The sequence below is a fragment of the Elaeis guineensis genome, chromosome 1 (genome assembly GCF_000442705.2).
Source record: "Elaeis guineensis isolate ETL-2024a chromosome 1, EG11, whole genome shotgun sequence".
In the NCBI taxonomy this organism is placed as follows: domain Eukaryota; kingdom Viridiplantae; phylum Streptophyta; class Magnoliopsida; order Arecales; family Arecaceae; genus Elaeis; species Elaeis guineensis.
Genome location: NC_025993.2, coordinates 96,503,936 through 96,517,358, shown reverse-complemented (window position 1 = coordinate 96,517,358; position 13,423 = coordinate 96,503,936). Strand labels below are relative to the sequence as shown.

At 43.3% G+C, this 13,423-nt stretch overlaps 1 protein-coding gene across 2 annotated transcripts in view; it reads right to left on the bottom strand.

Moving 5' to 3' along the window:
* The window catches only part of LOC105032884 (serine protease SPPA, chloroplastic), a 42,226-nt gene extending 29,205 nt beyond the window's left edge, over nt 1–13,021 (bottom strand). The window contains exons 1-5 of one of the 2 annotated variants that reach the window (XM_010907476.4): nt 12,291–13,021; nt 8,052–8,235; nt 3,996–4,133; nt 771–941; nt 586–689 (exon numbers count right to left, since the gene is read on the bottom strand). In XM_010907476.4, the coding sequence (XP_010905778.1) occupies nt 586–689; nt 771–941; nt 3,996–4,133; nt 8,052–8,235; nt 12,291–12,803 (1,110 nt within the window). In that variant the 5' untranslated portion in view covers nt 12,804–13,021. The remainder of the gene's footprint in view (nt 1–585; nt 690–770; nt 942–3,995; nt 4,134–8,051; nt 8,236–12,290) is intronic. The other variant, XM_010907477.4, reaches the window with a different exon arrangement.
* Nucleotides 13,022–13,423: the final 402 nt, after the last annotated feature.

Below are 13,423 nucleotides of genomic sequence, written 5' to 3'. Positions count from 1 at the left end.
TACCTAATGAGAAGAGTAATCCTGAATTGTCCAAGATCTTTCAATTCTTCATTGCCAAAATCAAGACTCGGTATATTGTTCAAGGATTTAAGTGCTGCCAGCACACCATTAAATGGTGAAGCTGCTAGAAGCTTAATGCACAATATAGATATATCTGAATAATCTTACAAACAATATGCTCAATCGTGTACCCCAAAGAGTGTATAGACCTCTGAAATAATGTTAGACCTCTGAAATAATGTTTCTTTTTTTTTTTTTATTGTTTTCTAATGGTGTTTGCTTCCATGTATTTTGCATTAGCAAAATGGGGAGACGAGCGGGACGCTAACTAATTTAACCAAGAAATGTCAAGGCACAGGAATGTTAAAAACAATAATAATAATAATAATAATAATAATAATAATAATAATAATAATAATAATAATAATAATACAGAAACAATACTCATTTGAAAAGAAAAATATATCAAGGAGAGAATATTAAGAATTATTGACATATGATAAGATTCAGCATCAAAGTTTTCATTTATATTTGTGTTTCCATGTGCTTCACATCTTGGCTAATGGCTCAGGCAGAAATTTGCACCTCATCATCATACATGATATTTGTTATCCAGCCTTCTTCTTTAAGTCTTTCTACTTGGTAAACTCCTGTGTTGATAAAATTTTCAATTTCTTCTCTTGTCTTTCCTGTAACAGAAAAATTAACCATCCTAGGAACCTTGCTTTCAAAACTGAGCAACAGTAATTGGATAAGATAAATAAATTAACCTTGAGTTGAAGAAATTGTATCCAGCCAATTTCCATAAATACTATCAAGCAATGAAGTCAGCATTTCACAAACTTCTTGTGACATGCTTTTACGTGAGAGTTGATCTCCGGCGCTTTTATATTTACCAATGCGCTGTATTTGTGGTTCAATTCCTACTTTCTCTAGAACCCCTGCGAAAACAAGTGCTCATTCCAGTCAAATTAGAAAACTGAATTCATGTTTAATCTGCAGTTATAATCACATTCAACTACATGCAAATTTAACATTAAGATTACTTTTATTATTATCTACACATCAACCTCATAACCTGGACAGAGTAACCAGTTCAGTTTTTAAATGGAGATGGACCATGGTCATCTACAAATTAACGTATATCCAACCATGATGGCTTGCATGCTTTTTCCATTTGACATTCACTTACTGAATTTTTTTCACATTTTTCTAACTATTTATTATGTTAATAATTTAACCTTTCTTTAGTGCACATAAAACTAGTACGCATTATACCAAAAAATTTGGTATCCTTTTCTATATTTTCTCTTTTTTTGGATGTTAACCTGTGTTTTCAAGCAAAGGCATCCACGGTTAATAGTTGCTGAATTGCAATCATTCGAGGTAGTACAACCTAGAGAAGGTGCCAAACAGCCATAATTCCAAGGCCCTAAAGTTGTATAAAATGAAGAAAAAAGAAAACAACACAATTAAACAAGGAACAAAACTGAAAATCTGCTCTCCAAACAGGCAAACCGGTTGAAGAAGTTTATTTTTAATAATCACTGCATAAGTTTCATATGGCTTCAGTTCACAAACTCCTCCTGGATAAAACACCAAGCCATTTATTTCTGAGAATGTCAGAATTTCCTCATCCGCCCATAATCCACGAGAAAAATAAATAAATAATAAGTTTCCATTATCTCCATTGAATTGTCTGGAATGTGACTCAAAGTAACATTTCATGGGCTTTAGGTGATAATAGGTGGGATTTGACAGAGAAAGGGGCCTTATATAAATCATGCCAAGCCATGTCAGAGCACTGATACTGTGAGGAGATACCAACAGGAAGAGGAAGATCAAAATAAAGTGAAGTCAAATTCCTTTATTATGCTCATAGTCACATTCCTAGCTAGAAATTAGTGTGGAAGAGCTGGAAAGAGTGGCTACAATAAGCATGTGAAGTGAGACGAATCTCTGTTAAAGCCAAGAGAACCTATCCAATTTTCTATTTTTAACTCTTGCCATAATGCCTTCAAAACAGAAACTAAGGATTATAATTTTTTACCACCTATTTTGTTGAAAAATGCAAGTTTTATTTAGAGGAGCATGTAAGGGAAGAACTATGAGAAACAAAAGATGAAAATTTTCCAAAAGGAGGAAAGCTAAACCAACATGCACATGTAAGAATATACTACCTGCCTCTACCTGTAGGTCCGCTTGGTAGATTTTCAATAGCTACAAAATGCCAAGTACTTGGGAACTCTTCTCAAATGGTCGTAGAAGCCCAATTAAACTTATATGACATATTAACAAAATGTTTCGCATGTTTTCCTTCCCCACCTATCTCAGCCATTGTGAAGCAAAAAGAAAGAAGATATTACAGGACCAAAATCTACTAAGATAAACACAAATAGCAAGAAAATAATTTCCTACAATGGAATTGAAAGCCAATCAAGGCAAGAAAAGCAGAGCAACATAGCAATAATATATCATAGTAGTGAAAGGATGTCTAAGATCCCTTGGCAAAGTTGTGAGGTACAGGAACAACATAAAGAACCTACTACCAAAGTAGAAAAGATGCATTTCTCTTTGCCATTTTTCTTATCAAGTGGACAAGTTGCACTCTTCTTTGCATTACTTAGAGAAGGAATCCTTGAGATGCCTCAAAAAGATTGCTGAAACCACCATATGAAGTGGAGAAGAGAACCAGCACTGAATTTTGAGCAGCAGTGACAAAAGCACATACAATAGGAGCCATTGGCAGTTGATTTATATTGAGGAAGAGGTAATCATCTATTTGCTTTCAGTATAACACAAGGTATGCTGAACCGATACCGCCGGCCGGCCGACGGTTCGGTATGGTTTCATACCGTACCGAACCGATGACCCAAACCGGAAGAAAAAAAGAGAGAAATAGAGAGAAATAAAGAGAGAGAAAGAGGAAGAAAAAAAAAGAGGGAGGGGAAGGAGCCGGCGGAGCCGCCGTGGCCGTCGGACAGCGCCGTCCACGCACGCGGCGCCGCAGGCGTGAAACAGGGGCATTGCCCCTGTTTTGCAATTTTTTTTAAAAAACATGGTTTTAAGTGAAGTTGGCAAACGATTTGCCGGCTTCACGATTTTTGTTTCTTTTAAAAAAAATTCTTAAGTCGGCAACCCATTTGCCGACTTCATAAGTTTAAAACAAAAAAAAAAAAAGAAAAAATTGAAACAGATGTCGCCTGTTTCGAAAAAGAAAGGGGCGGAGCAGCGGAGAGGCTCCGCCCGCTCGACTGCCCTCAGGCCATCGGCGTCGACTCGCCGGCCACCAGGAGCCTCGCAACGGAGGCACCGTCCGTCCGGTAGGTTCTCCGTCCCCCCTCCGAGCGCTCTCTTTCTCTTTTTTGCTCTCTTGAAAGTCCTATCGGACGATACGGGGCTCTGAAGCCCTCCGACGGCTGCAGCCGGCCTCCGACGGCTCCCACCTCCCTCCCTCCCCTCCCCTCTCTCTCTTTCTTACTTTTCGTTCTTTTTTCTTCGGTACCGCCGGTGTACCGATTTTACCGGTCGAATTGTGCCGATTCTCCGCCGGTCCGGTACGAGATGGGGTGTCGGCCGGTTCGGCACGGTATGGCAAATCTTATAACAGCTTTCTTGTCACTGATGGGTTAATTCCCTATCAAAAAACCACATTCAGTTTTTTTTTAAACTAAAATCCTTTTTCGCTTGGTTTTATGTGTATCTTGCATATTATTTGCTAATGGAAATGCATCTATGTTTAATTCAATATGACATATAGTACATATTGTAAATACATAATTTGCCAATGTCTTCTTATTGTTCAGAGAAGAAAATTATCTTCTGTGGTTACAAACATAGAAAGGCATGAACATGACAAGAAAAAACCATAACAGCATTCTCAATGCATTTACCCAAAAAAGAAAGAAATAAAGCAGTGAATAAAGATAAGAAATCTACAAGCATAATTAGTGTTCATATCATTTAACATATTTTTGGAGGACAAATAAACTTACCCCCAAGGAATGATGATTGAACTACCAAACCACACAATGCAACATAAGCACTGGGTGGGACATACAGCTCTCCACAAGCACATGCAAGATAATACTCTTTCTCTCCACATATAGGAACGTAGCTTACAATAAACTTTCCTACAAAGTTTATAAAACAGAACAGATCAAAATTATTATTAAAAAAAAAAAAAAACAAGGGACAAAGTAAGAAGTTGAGAATAATAAAAAATCACAATCACATATTTCTATAAGCACAATTAGTTTCACCAGCATAAGCTATGACTTTGTAAAAAACTACAAGAAATATAAAAAGCAATATGCCATTAAACTCAATTCAACTCAACTAAAGCCTTAATCTCAAACTAGTTGGGTTGCTACATGGATCCTTTTTCCTCCATTTAACTCAGTTTACGGCTATACTTTTAAAAGATGTTGAGATACAAAGTCCTTTCTTACTACTCCATCCCATTTGATTTTTAGATACCTCTATGCTCCTTATTCCTTCTACATGTATCAAATTACTCCTTCGTGCTGGTGATAGATCCATTTGTCTAGGGATGCTTGACTCCAAGGTTTGCCGACTCGAAACCGAACACTGTATCAATTGGCAGACGATATAGGTCAGCACCGAACCATACTAGGCCCAAACTAACATGGAACAAAAGTGGGGGAGGAGCAATGAAAAGGAAGAGAGAGAGGGGGGAGGAAGTGAGAGAGAGAGAAGGAAAGGGTGGCCAGTGCAAACACCGGTGGTGGCCACCGGAGGGCCATCGAGGCCTCCGAGGTGCCACCCTCCTCTGAAATAGGAGAATAGAGATTTGAGAGGGAGAGAGAGAAATGGAGGGAGAAGAAGGCAGTAAAGAGGCCGCTGGACAGCCTAAATCAAGCCCACAACGTCTGTAGGGTCGAAACAAGGGCAACCCACCCCTGTTCATCGTGTAAATCTTTTTTATGCGATACACAATGGGGTTGCCACCTTGACTATGCATCACATAAAAAAAACCTTACGTGATGAATAAGGGTAGGTCATCCTTGTTTCGACCCCACGGACACCATGGGATTGATTTCAACCATCTAACGGCCTCAACAGCCATCTGACAGCCCTCCGACGACCTCCCTACCACCTTCCCTTATCTTCATTTCTGTCCCTCTCGCCTCTCTCTAGCTCCCTCTAATCTCCAATCTCCTCTCTCAGAGGAGGGCGAAGCCCCAGAGGCCTCGATGACCCTCTGATGCCGCAGCGGGCCACCAACGGCCTTTTCCTCTCATTCCCTCCGCCCCCCCTCTTCCTCTCTTTCCTTCTCCCTCGCCCCATTTTCGCCAGTGTTCCAAATCAAACATCCGAACTGCACTGGTAGGCTGTTGGTACGGTTCAGCCATCCAATTAGGATACAAACCTTGCTTAGCTCTCACTCAAGAGACCCAGGCTCAAATCCTCGCATTGGATTCACTTTTAACCCTGCCTATGTTGTGTTAACTCCACATCTGTTATGCTTAATGCATAATACTTGTACATAACCAATTCCAAGCACAAAAAAAGGAGGTTGTAGTAGGTTGGGGGCCAGCAAAAAACTATAGTCATATCCTATGAACCCAAACTTAAAGAAAAATAACAATTTGCCATTGGGAGGAAAAAAAGAGAAAACAAAAAAAATGCAACCATGTAACAAAACATTGCCAAACTAGGTGTAATGCTGTACGTCTATGGCTCATGTCTTTTAAGTCAATCCTATTTTCCATGAAGACCAATGCTTCCATTATGTAAGGTTGTTAGGTTGTTCTAACTAATAACCATGGCATTAACTAATGAAGCACCACATTCTTTCTGAATTTCTCACCAAAGAATACATGAAATATAGCTTTAATTATGAACCAGTCTTTTAATTTTAAACAACTTGATCAGTTGAAAGCCAATAAGGATTATCCTGTGCTTGCATTGATGATATAAATCATCCTAATTTGTTAAACATCACAGTGACTCTTTCAACCGTTGATGTGCGCAAGCCTTGAACAATTATGTCAGCAACAAAGGCAAGGTAGGCTGGCTTCACAGAATGCATACCATAGATTCTCTCTCTTAACACTTGAAGAGAATTTTCCAACAATTCCTTACTATTGTTGACTCTTCGTTGGGACCTAGGGACTAGCAGCCTTCAAGAAGCAACTAGTTAACACAGTGATACTCACCAACATGGTTCACCGTACCACCCGAATCATTTGGTTTAAGGCATAGTGAACCAAACAAATAGGAAACTAGGACTCAGTAAATAGGCCAAACTGGCTCTAATCTTGGTTTATCATTTGATTAAATCAGCTCTAACCCTCCTCCTGGCTCAGTTGGATTAAAACCCTTGGTAAAAAGCACCCCCGTCGCCCCCTTCAACTCGTGATCTTTCGAGACCTCCATCCCCCCATCTGTAGTGATCATAGCAACCTCCCTCAGGGTTCATGACCACTCTGAGCATGCCCCTCCTCAATGCTTTCCCTCCCCTCCCTCTCTCTCGACCCCAACCCCAGGTCTAGGGATTAAAGGGTCCTCCCGACAATGATGAGAACTTTTGAGCCCTCTCTCTCAACCTCTCCACCCCCCTCCCTCCCTTCATCTCAAATTCTCTCTCTTTTCTCTCTCTCCTCCCTCCTCTCCGGCTCTCCCTGTTTCCGTACACCTTGGAACAGTACTAAACAGACCCATACTGTGTCGAACTATTCGGTGGCCAATACACCCTCCAGCATCAGTTCGGCGAACCTTGCTTACCACCATCACTAGATTGTTAAAATTTTGGGGTCAACGTTACAGATTTTCCCTACCCATCTACCTAACTCTAGAGGCCAGCTACATTCGCATTGTTCTACCTATCTTTCATTGTACATTCTCTCATAAGTTTCATCAAGCTCCTGTACTTCCAAGCAGCAAATATACTCTTTTAGTGATGCAAGACAACTTTAGGGATTATCTGCAATAGGTGTCGGGCCCCAAAATAGTGTTGAATTAGGACTGCAAGCACTTCTATCACTGGTTGTCCTTCTGTCCAGAACTTGAAAATGGGACAGCTACCAACAGAATTTGAAATCAGGGGCACAAGATGTTCAAGAAGAGTCTTCTTCAAAGTTTGTTACACATAGAAGGATTAGCTGAATCAAAACCTAAGGTTTCTTAAGTCTTAATTGAATAATCCAATATAAAACCTCCAACCAGATTTGATCAAACAATGGATACATAGAGAGTGATCTGATCTATTCACAGCACAAAAGAAGATCAACAAGAGAATAATAGTACAGAAGAAGGTGGGGAGAGAAGGCCAAACGTGGCCAACAAACATCCACACAAAAATAACTCAATAATCACCATAAATTCATCAATTTATATCGGCCCACATTTATAGGCTCTAAAGTAGTGAAGACTTTCTTGCTACCTAAGGAAGGACTCTTCGACTTATCTATTATGACCCAGTGACTCTTTTCACATAGATTGATTCCATAAAAGACTCTTAGTCAATATAAAATTCTGCTATATGCAAACTTTCCAAAGAACAATTAAAATTGAAATCCTAATAATTTCCTAACTTATCCAAACAAATATATCACTAAACTATGACTCTTATACACCAATCTTAATCAAAACAAGATGCTAAAGTAATTCTACAAATGCCTGAGAAAAATATCTGAAAATATAACAAAATATTTTTTTTTTCCTCCATCACCTAGTCCACAAGCAATAGCACCTACCGAAGTTTGTACCGACTGTATCTCTGACTTCACTCTGCACAAATAAGCAGACCATGGGAAATGATCTTGCAAATTATTTCTGTTCTAACAATAAAAGTCGCATCTAAAAAAAAGTGGAGAAAAAAGAAAAACATGACAGCTAGATATACATAAGTTATTTCATCAATGTATGGCAATGTAAGAATAAAAACTAACATACGTACACCAGTATGTACCTGTAAAGTATCAGCAATTGATTTTATCAATAAATTGAGTAATAACAATGTCCATTCTATAATCAATAAAGGTGGAATGTAGCAAGTAAACAAATGTAAATTGTTACACATTTACCTGACTTCTTGAAATCCAGTATATGCCTTCGTATTTCATCAAGTTTGCCCCATCCACAGCTAAGAGGTTCTATTTGAAGATATATACCAGATATACGAGAATCATATGCTGCCTTAATGAAATTTTCGCAAATTTGAGGTAAGGATAGCCCAGAAGCAAAGCGGCTTTTTAACTGATCAGATATCTGCATCAACATGAACAAATTCAATATTATAACAAATTTGAACATTTCATGCTTTTTTTTTTTTAATCACAGTACTATCTCCTCAAGGTTTTAATGGCCCCAATGCAGCTTATCTATGAATTATGGATGTTAGATACTAGTGAGGGTTATGAAACATTATTTTTTTCATTTAAAGTTATCAAACATTATAGAAGCAAACGTATAACTCAAAAAAAGAAAAGAACAAAGGGAGAAAAATTCAACAAAAGGAAAATTCTAGACAGAAGAAAGAAGAATACGAACCCATGACAGATTGCAAAGAACATTAATTTGCATTCTTCATATGAATATGACAGAAGAAAATTCTAGATGAAGTTCTATATAGAATGACAACAAAAAATAATATCAAATAATTGAATAGCAATGTCAGACTCATATCCGCTCTTGAATTCCTCCGTAACATGTTAATTGTTCCCATACACAACAACCCCCAATAATCGACCAACTGTAATTTAACCATATCTTAAGATATTAGGATTTGACGCCTCGAGATTGAGCCCACAGCGAGGTTCGCGGCGAAAAATGGAGTCCAACGAAATGAAGATCACCTGAAACGGAGCTCGGATGAAGGAGATACGAACTTTTGAAGTCGGCACGAGACTCGAGGCGGCGGAGGACCGTCGGCGGCCGGCGGCAGGCAGCAGCGGCGCGGCCGCAGGCGACGACGCGCGGGACGCGCGCTGCCCAGCCCGTGCGCGGGCCCCCGCGCAGGCGCGGCCCGGCCCAAGCCCAGGCGGCCTGCCTGGCCCTTTACACCGGTCCACCGTGGACCGGGCGGTCCACGGCTGGGCCTGTGGACCGCGTCGGCGTTTCCCACGCGTTTTACGCAGTCCACGGCACTATTCCGTGGACCGGAGCAAGATCAAACGGCGTGGGTGGCTCCCGATCTTGATCCGACAGTCCAGGGGTTATTTGGGTTGATTAAGGAGTCCTAATCATAGTCTAAGTCGTGATTAAGGCCTATAAAATATCCTGTACACAGAGAACAGAGGCAGTGGTTCGGTTTTTTCACGCCGTACGAGCCGTACGGAACCCAAGAGAAGAGAGAGGCGGAAGCGTTGAAAGACAAGGAGCAGGAGGCTCTCCTGGACAGCGGTCGCCAGACACTTCAGGGGTTCAGGGGGTCTTCCAAGAGAGAGAGCTTTTGTGAGGAAAACTTCTAGTGAGAGAGAATTGGATATACAAGGGTTGAGGGTGAGGTCTCCTCTTGTAAAATTTTCTTTTTCATAGTGAAGTTTGCATGCCCCGTGGAGGCGAGCCCTTTTGTGGTTGATCCACGTATTTTGATTGTTTTTCTTTTTATTTTATTTCTTCTTTCTTCCTGCTGCATCGCGTGGTACTGAAAAGATCTTGGAAGGTGATGTCCAGGCCAGACATCCACCCAACAAGTAGTATCAGAGCAAAGCGGTACAAGAACGCAGATTATAGTGGTGGTGAGCAAGACTGAAGATGGAGAAGACAGGAACAATCAAGATGGAGATCAACAAGTTCAATGGTAAGAGCAACTTCTCCTTGTGGCAGGCAAGGGTGAAGGACGTGCTCATCCAACAGGGGTTGATCGATGCTCTCTTGTGCGATGAGAAACCGATCACCATGGAGGTGCGAGATTAGAAACAGCTACAGATGCAGACGGTGAGTACCATCCGCATGTATCTGGTGGATGAGGTGGTGATCCATGTGCTGAGCGAGACTTCTCCGACGGTGCTGTGGTCGAAGCTCGAGGAGTTGTATATGGCGAAGTCTCTCACCAACTCACTTTTTCTCTGGAGGCAGTTTTACCAAATGCGAATGACTGAGGGACAGAGCGTGCAGGAGCATTTGAGCCACTTCCAGAAGATCCTCACCGACCTCCTCAGCGTTGGCGAGAACGTTGAGGAGAAGACCAGGGTGCTGGTTTTGCTGACGTCGTTTCCCCCTTCGTACGAGTCCTTGGTGACTGCTCTTCTAGTGGGGAAGAGCACTATCAAGATAGACGAGGTCACCGCAGTGATACTCCAGAACGAGGTTCTCAGGAGGGAGAACCCAGCTTCGAGCTCAGGTGGCGGTAGCTCAGCTTTGGTGGCTTCTGGAGGAGCAGGAGGCGATAGACGGAGTGACAGAAGATCGCAACGAGGGCGGTCCAAGTCCAAGAGGGACTTGAGCAAAACCAGGTGTTACCGGTGTGAGGAGTTGGGGCATCTAGCCAGAGATTGTCCTCAACTCAAAAATCGGACAGTGGCTACTGTAGCGACGGCCGGCAGCAATTCAGATGGAGATGTCTTGGAGATATCTGACGAGGTATTTACTTCTTTCCAGCAGTGGATATTAGATTCTGCATGCCCCTATCATGTATGTTGCAGAGAGGAGCAGTTTGACTCTCTGGAGAACAGTGAGGGCACTGTATATCTGCCGGATGGATCGAGCTGTGCGATCAGAGGCATTGGGACGGTCAGCTGGAGGACACATGACGGTGCAGTGAGGAGATTGGGGGAGGTCCGATACATACCCGATTTCAGGCGGAATCTTATCTCATTTAGCAGACTGGATTCAAGAGGCTACAGGACAATAGCTGGTGGAGGAATCCTGAGGATGTTACGTGGCGATAGGATTGTGCTGGAGGGGAAGAAGGGGAGCAGAGGACATTAGTACCTGACGGGGAGCCCAATGCGAGGTGGAGCTTCGGGAGCCAGGTGGAGCCCAGAGCGAGGTGGAGCTCCAAAAGGCGGATCAGACACGAGACAGGAGACTCGGAAGGACGAGAGGCGACGTCGCAAGATGAGATTCCTATTGCCGCAGGATGATGCCCCGAGCAGGTCTCAGGTCAGGAGGAGCACAGCATACGACGGAGATGGGATCGAGCAGCCTGGCTCGACTCCCATGTTTGCCCATCCATGATCAGCAGGCGATTGTCCCAGGGCATGGGGGCGAGGAGATGCAGAAGCTCTCGGAGTTTGGAAGAGGTCGAATATCGAATCGAGATGGAGATTGTTAGGATTTGACGCCTCGAGATTCAGCCCACATTGAGCCCACAGCGAGGTTCGCAGCGAAAAATGGAGTCCAACGAAATCAAGATCACCCGAAACGGAGCTCAGATGAAGGAGATACGAGCTTTTGAAGTCGGCACGAGACTCAAGACGGCAGAGGACCGCCGGCGGCCGGCGGCGGGCAGCAGCGGTGCGGCCGCAGGCAGCGGCGTGCGGGACGCGCGACCCAGGTGGGCGGGCGGCCCAGCCGAGCGCGCGGACCAGGCGGGCGTGCGGCCCAGCCCGTGCGTGGGCCCGCGTGCAGGCGCGGCCCAGGCCCAGGCGGCCTGCCTGGCCCTTTACACCGGTCCACTGTGGATTGGGCGGTCCACGATTGGGCCTGTGGACCGCGTGGGCGTTTCCCACGCATTTCACGTGGTCCACGACACTATTTCGTGGATCAGAGCACGATCAAACGGCGTGGATGGCTTCCGATCTTGATCCGACGGTCCAGAAATTATTTGGGTTGATTAAGGAGTCCTAATCATGGTCTAAGTCGTGATTAAGGTCTATAAAATACTCTGTACACAGAGAATAGAAGCAGTGGTTCGGTTTTTTCACGCCGTACGAGCCGTACGGAACCCGAGAAAAAAAAAGAGGCAGAAGCTTTGAGAGACAAGGAGCAAGAGGCTTCTGGACAGCGGTCGCCAGACACTTCAGGAATTTAGGGGGTCTTCTAAGAGAGAGAACTTTTGTGAGAGAAATTTCTAGTGAGAGAAAATTAGGTGTACAAGAGTTGAGAGTGAGATTTTCTCTTGTAAAATTTTTTTTTTCATAGTGAAGTTTGCATGTCCCGTGGAGACGAACCCTTCTATGGCTGATCCACGTATTTTGATTTTTTTTTTTTTATTTTATTTCTTCTTTCTTCCTGCTCATCGCTTGATACTGAAAAAATTTTGAAAGGTAGTATCCAGACCAGACATCCACCCAACATAAGAAAACATAGTAGAAGGGGTTAAATTAACAGAGAGGTGAGTTTGTAAAAGAAGAACATCCAATCCAATACAATCCAACCTGGCCGCGGAGTTTCATGGTGAGCACGCTGCCCTTCTTGACGCGCTCCCAGGGGAAAGCGAACAGCATCCGGAGCTTCACGACGAAGCTCTTCCACCACGCGAACTCCTCCATCTCGAACTCCCCAGTGGGAAGGCCTCCATCTAAGCCCGCCTTCTCCACCAAAACCCCATCATCAGTCCCGGACTCGGCGGTCGTCGAAGAGGAAGACGGCGGGGCTCCATCGTCTTCTCCCCCGGCCTTGGACTTCTCCTTGTCTTCGTTGTCGGTTCTTGCAGTGGAGGAGGACTCGAGGGCTCGAACAGGGAAGATACGGCGGGGGAAGGAGAGGGAGGAGCGGCGAAGGGGAGGAGGGGGAGAGGAGAAGGAGGGGAGGGAAGGGGAGATATGGAGAAGTGGGGAGAGAGGGGGTTTGGAGGAGGAGAGGAGGGTGGAGAGAGCGCTGCGACTGGTGCTGTGGTTAACGGCGTGAAGTCGGCCGTGGGGCGGTTTCAGAAGAAGGATCTTCGACATTTCTTAAGACTATTGGAAGCACGCACCCACACACACTCTCGCCCTGCTAGCGAGCGAGGGAGATGGGGGAGTGTGGAGATTGGGGCGAGGGGAACGGGGACCCGAGCACTGGACTTTGTAACAGGGATGGCAAAGGCTGCTCTGTCGCCACGTTATCGGGGATTCGCGCTCGGTTCTCTGGAATCGGACATGGATTGGATTTTTGGGGTGTCAACAGGTTGGCTCCGGGGTACAGTTTGGGACTTGCTAATATATATCCTTGTTGTGACTTGTGCATTGGATGTTTCAAATTTTAATTGATTATTAATAATTTATTTATATTTTTTAAAAAAATAAAAATAAAAATTATATTAGAAAATTAATAATTTTTTTATAAAAAATAAAATATTTTAAAATTTATAATATTTTTGACCACTTGCCACTTACTTTAGTTACTGAAAAAGCCTTCGATTGCATATGTTTCCAAACCAGCTGCCACATCCTTCTGCATATAAATCCCTCTCACCCTTTAGGTTAAACACACCGGTTTGAAGAAATAAAAAATCTCTCTTTTCCTACATTCTCTCTAGCGTTATATAGAGAAGTACTGGAGGGCTATAATAATATTTTGTAAGGAAAGT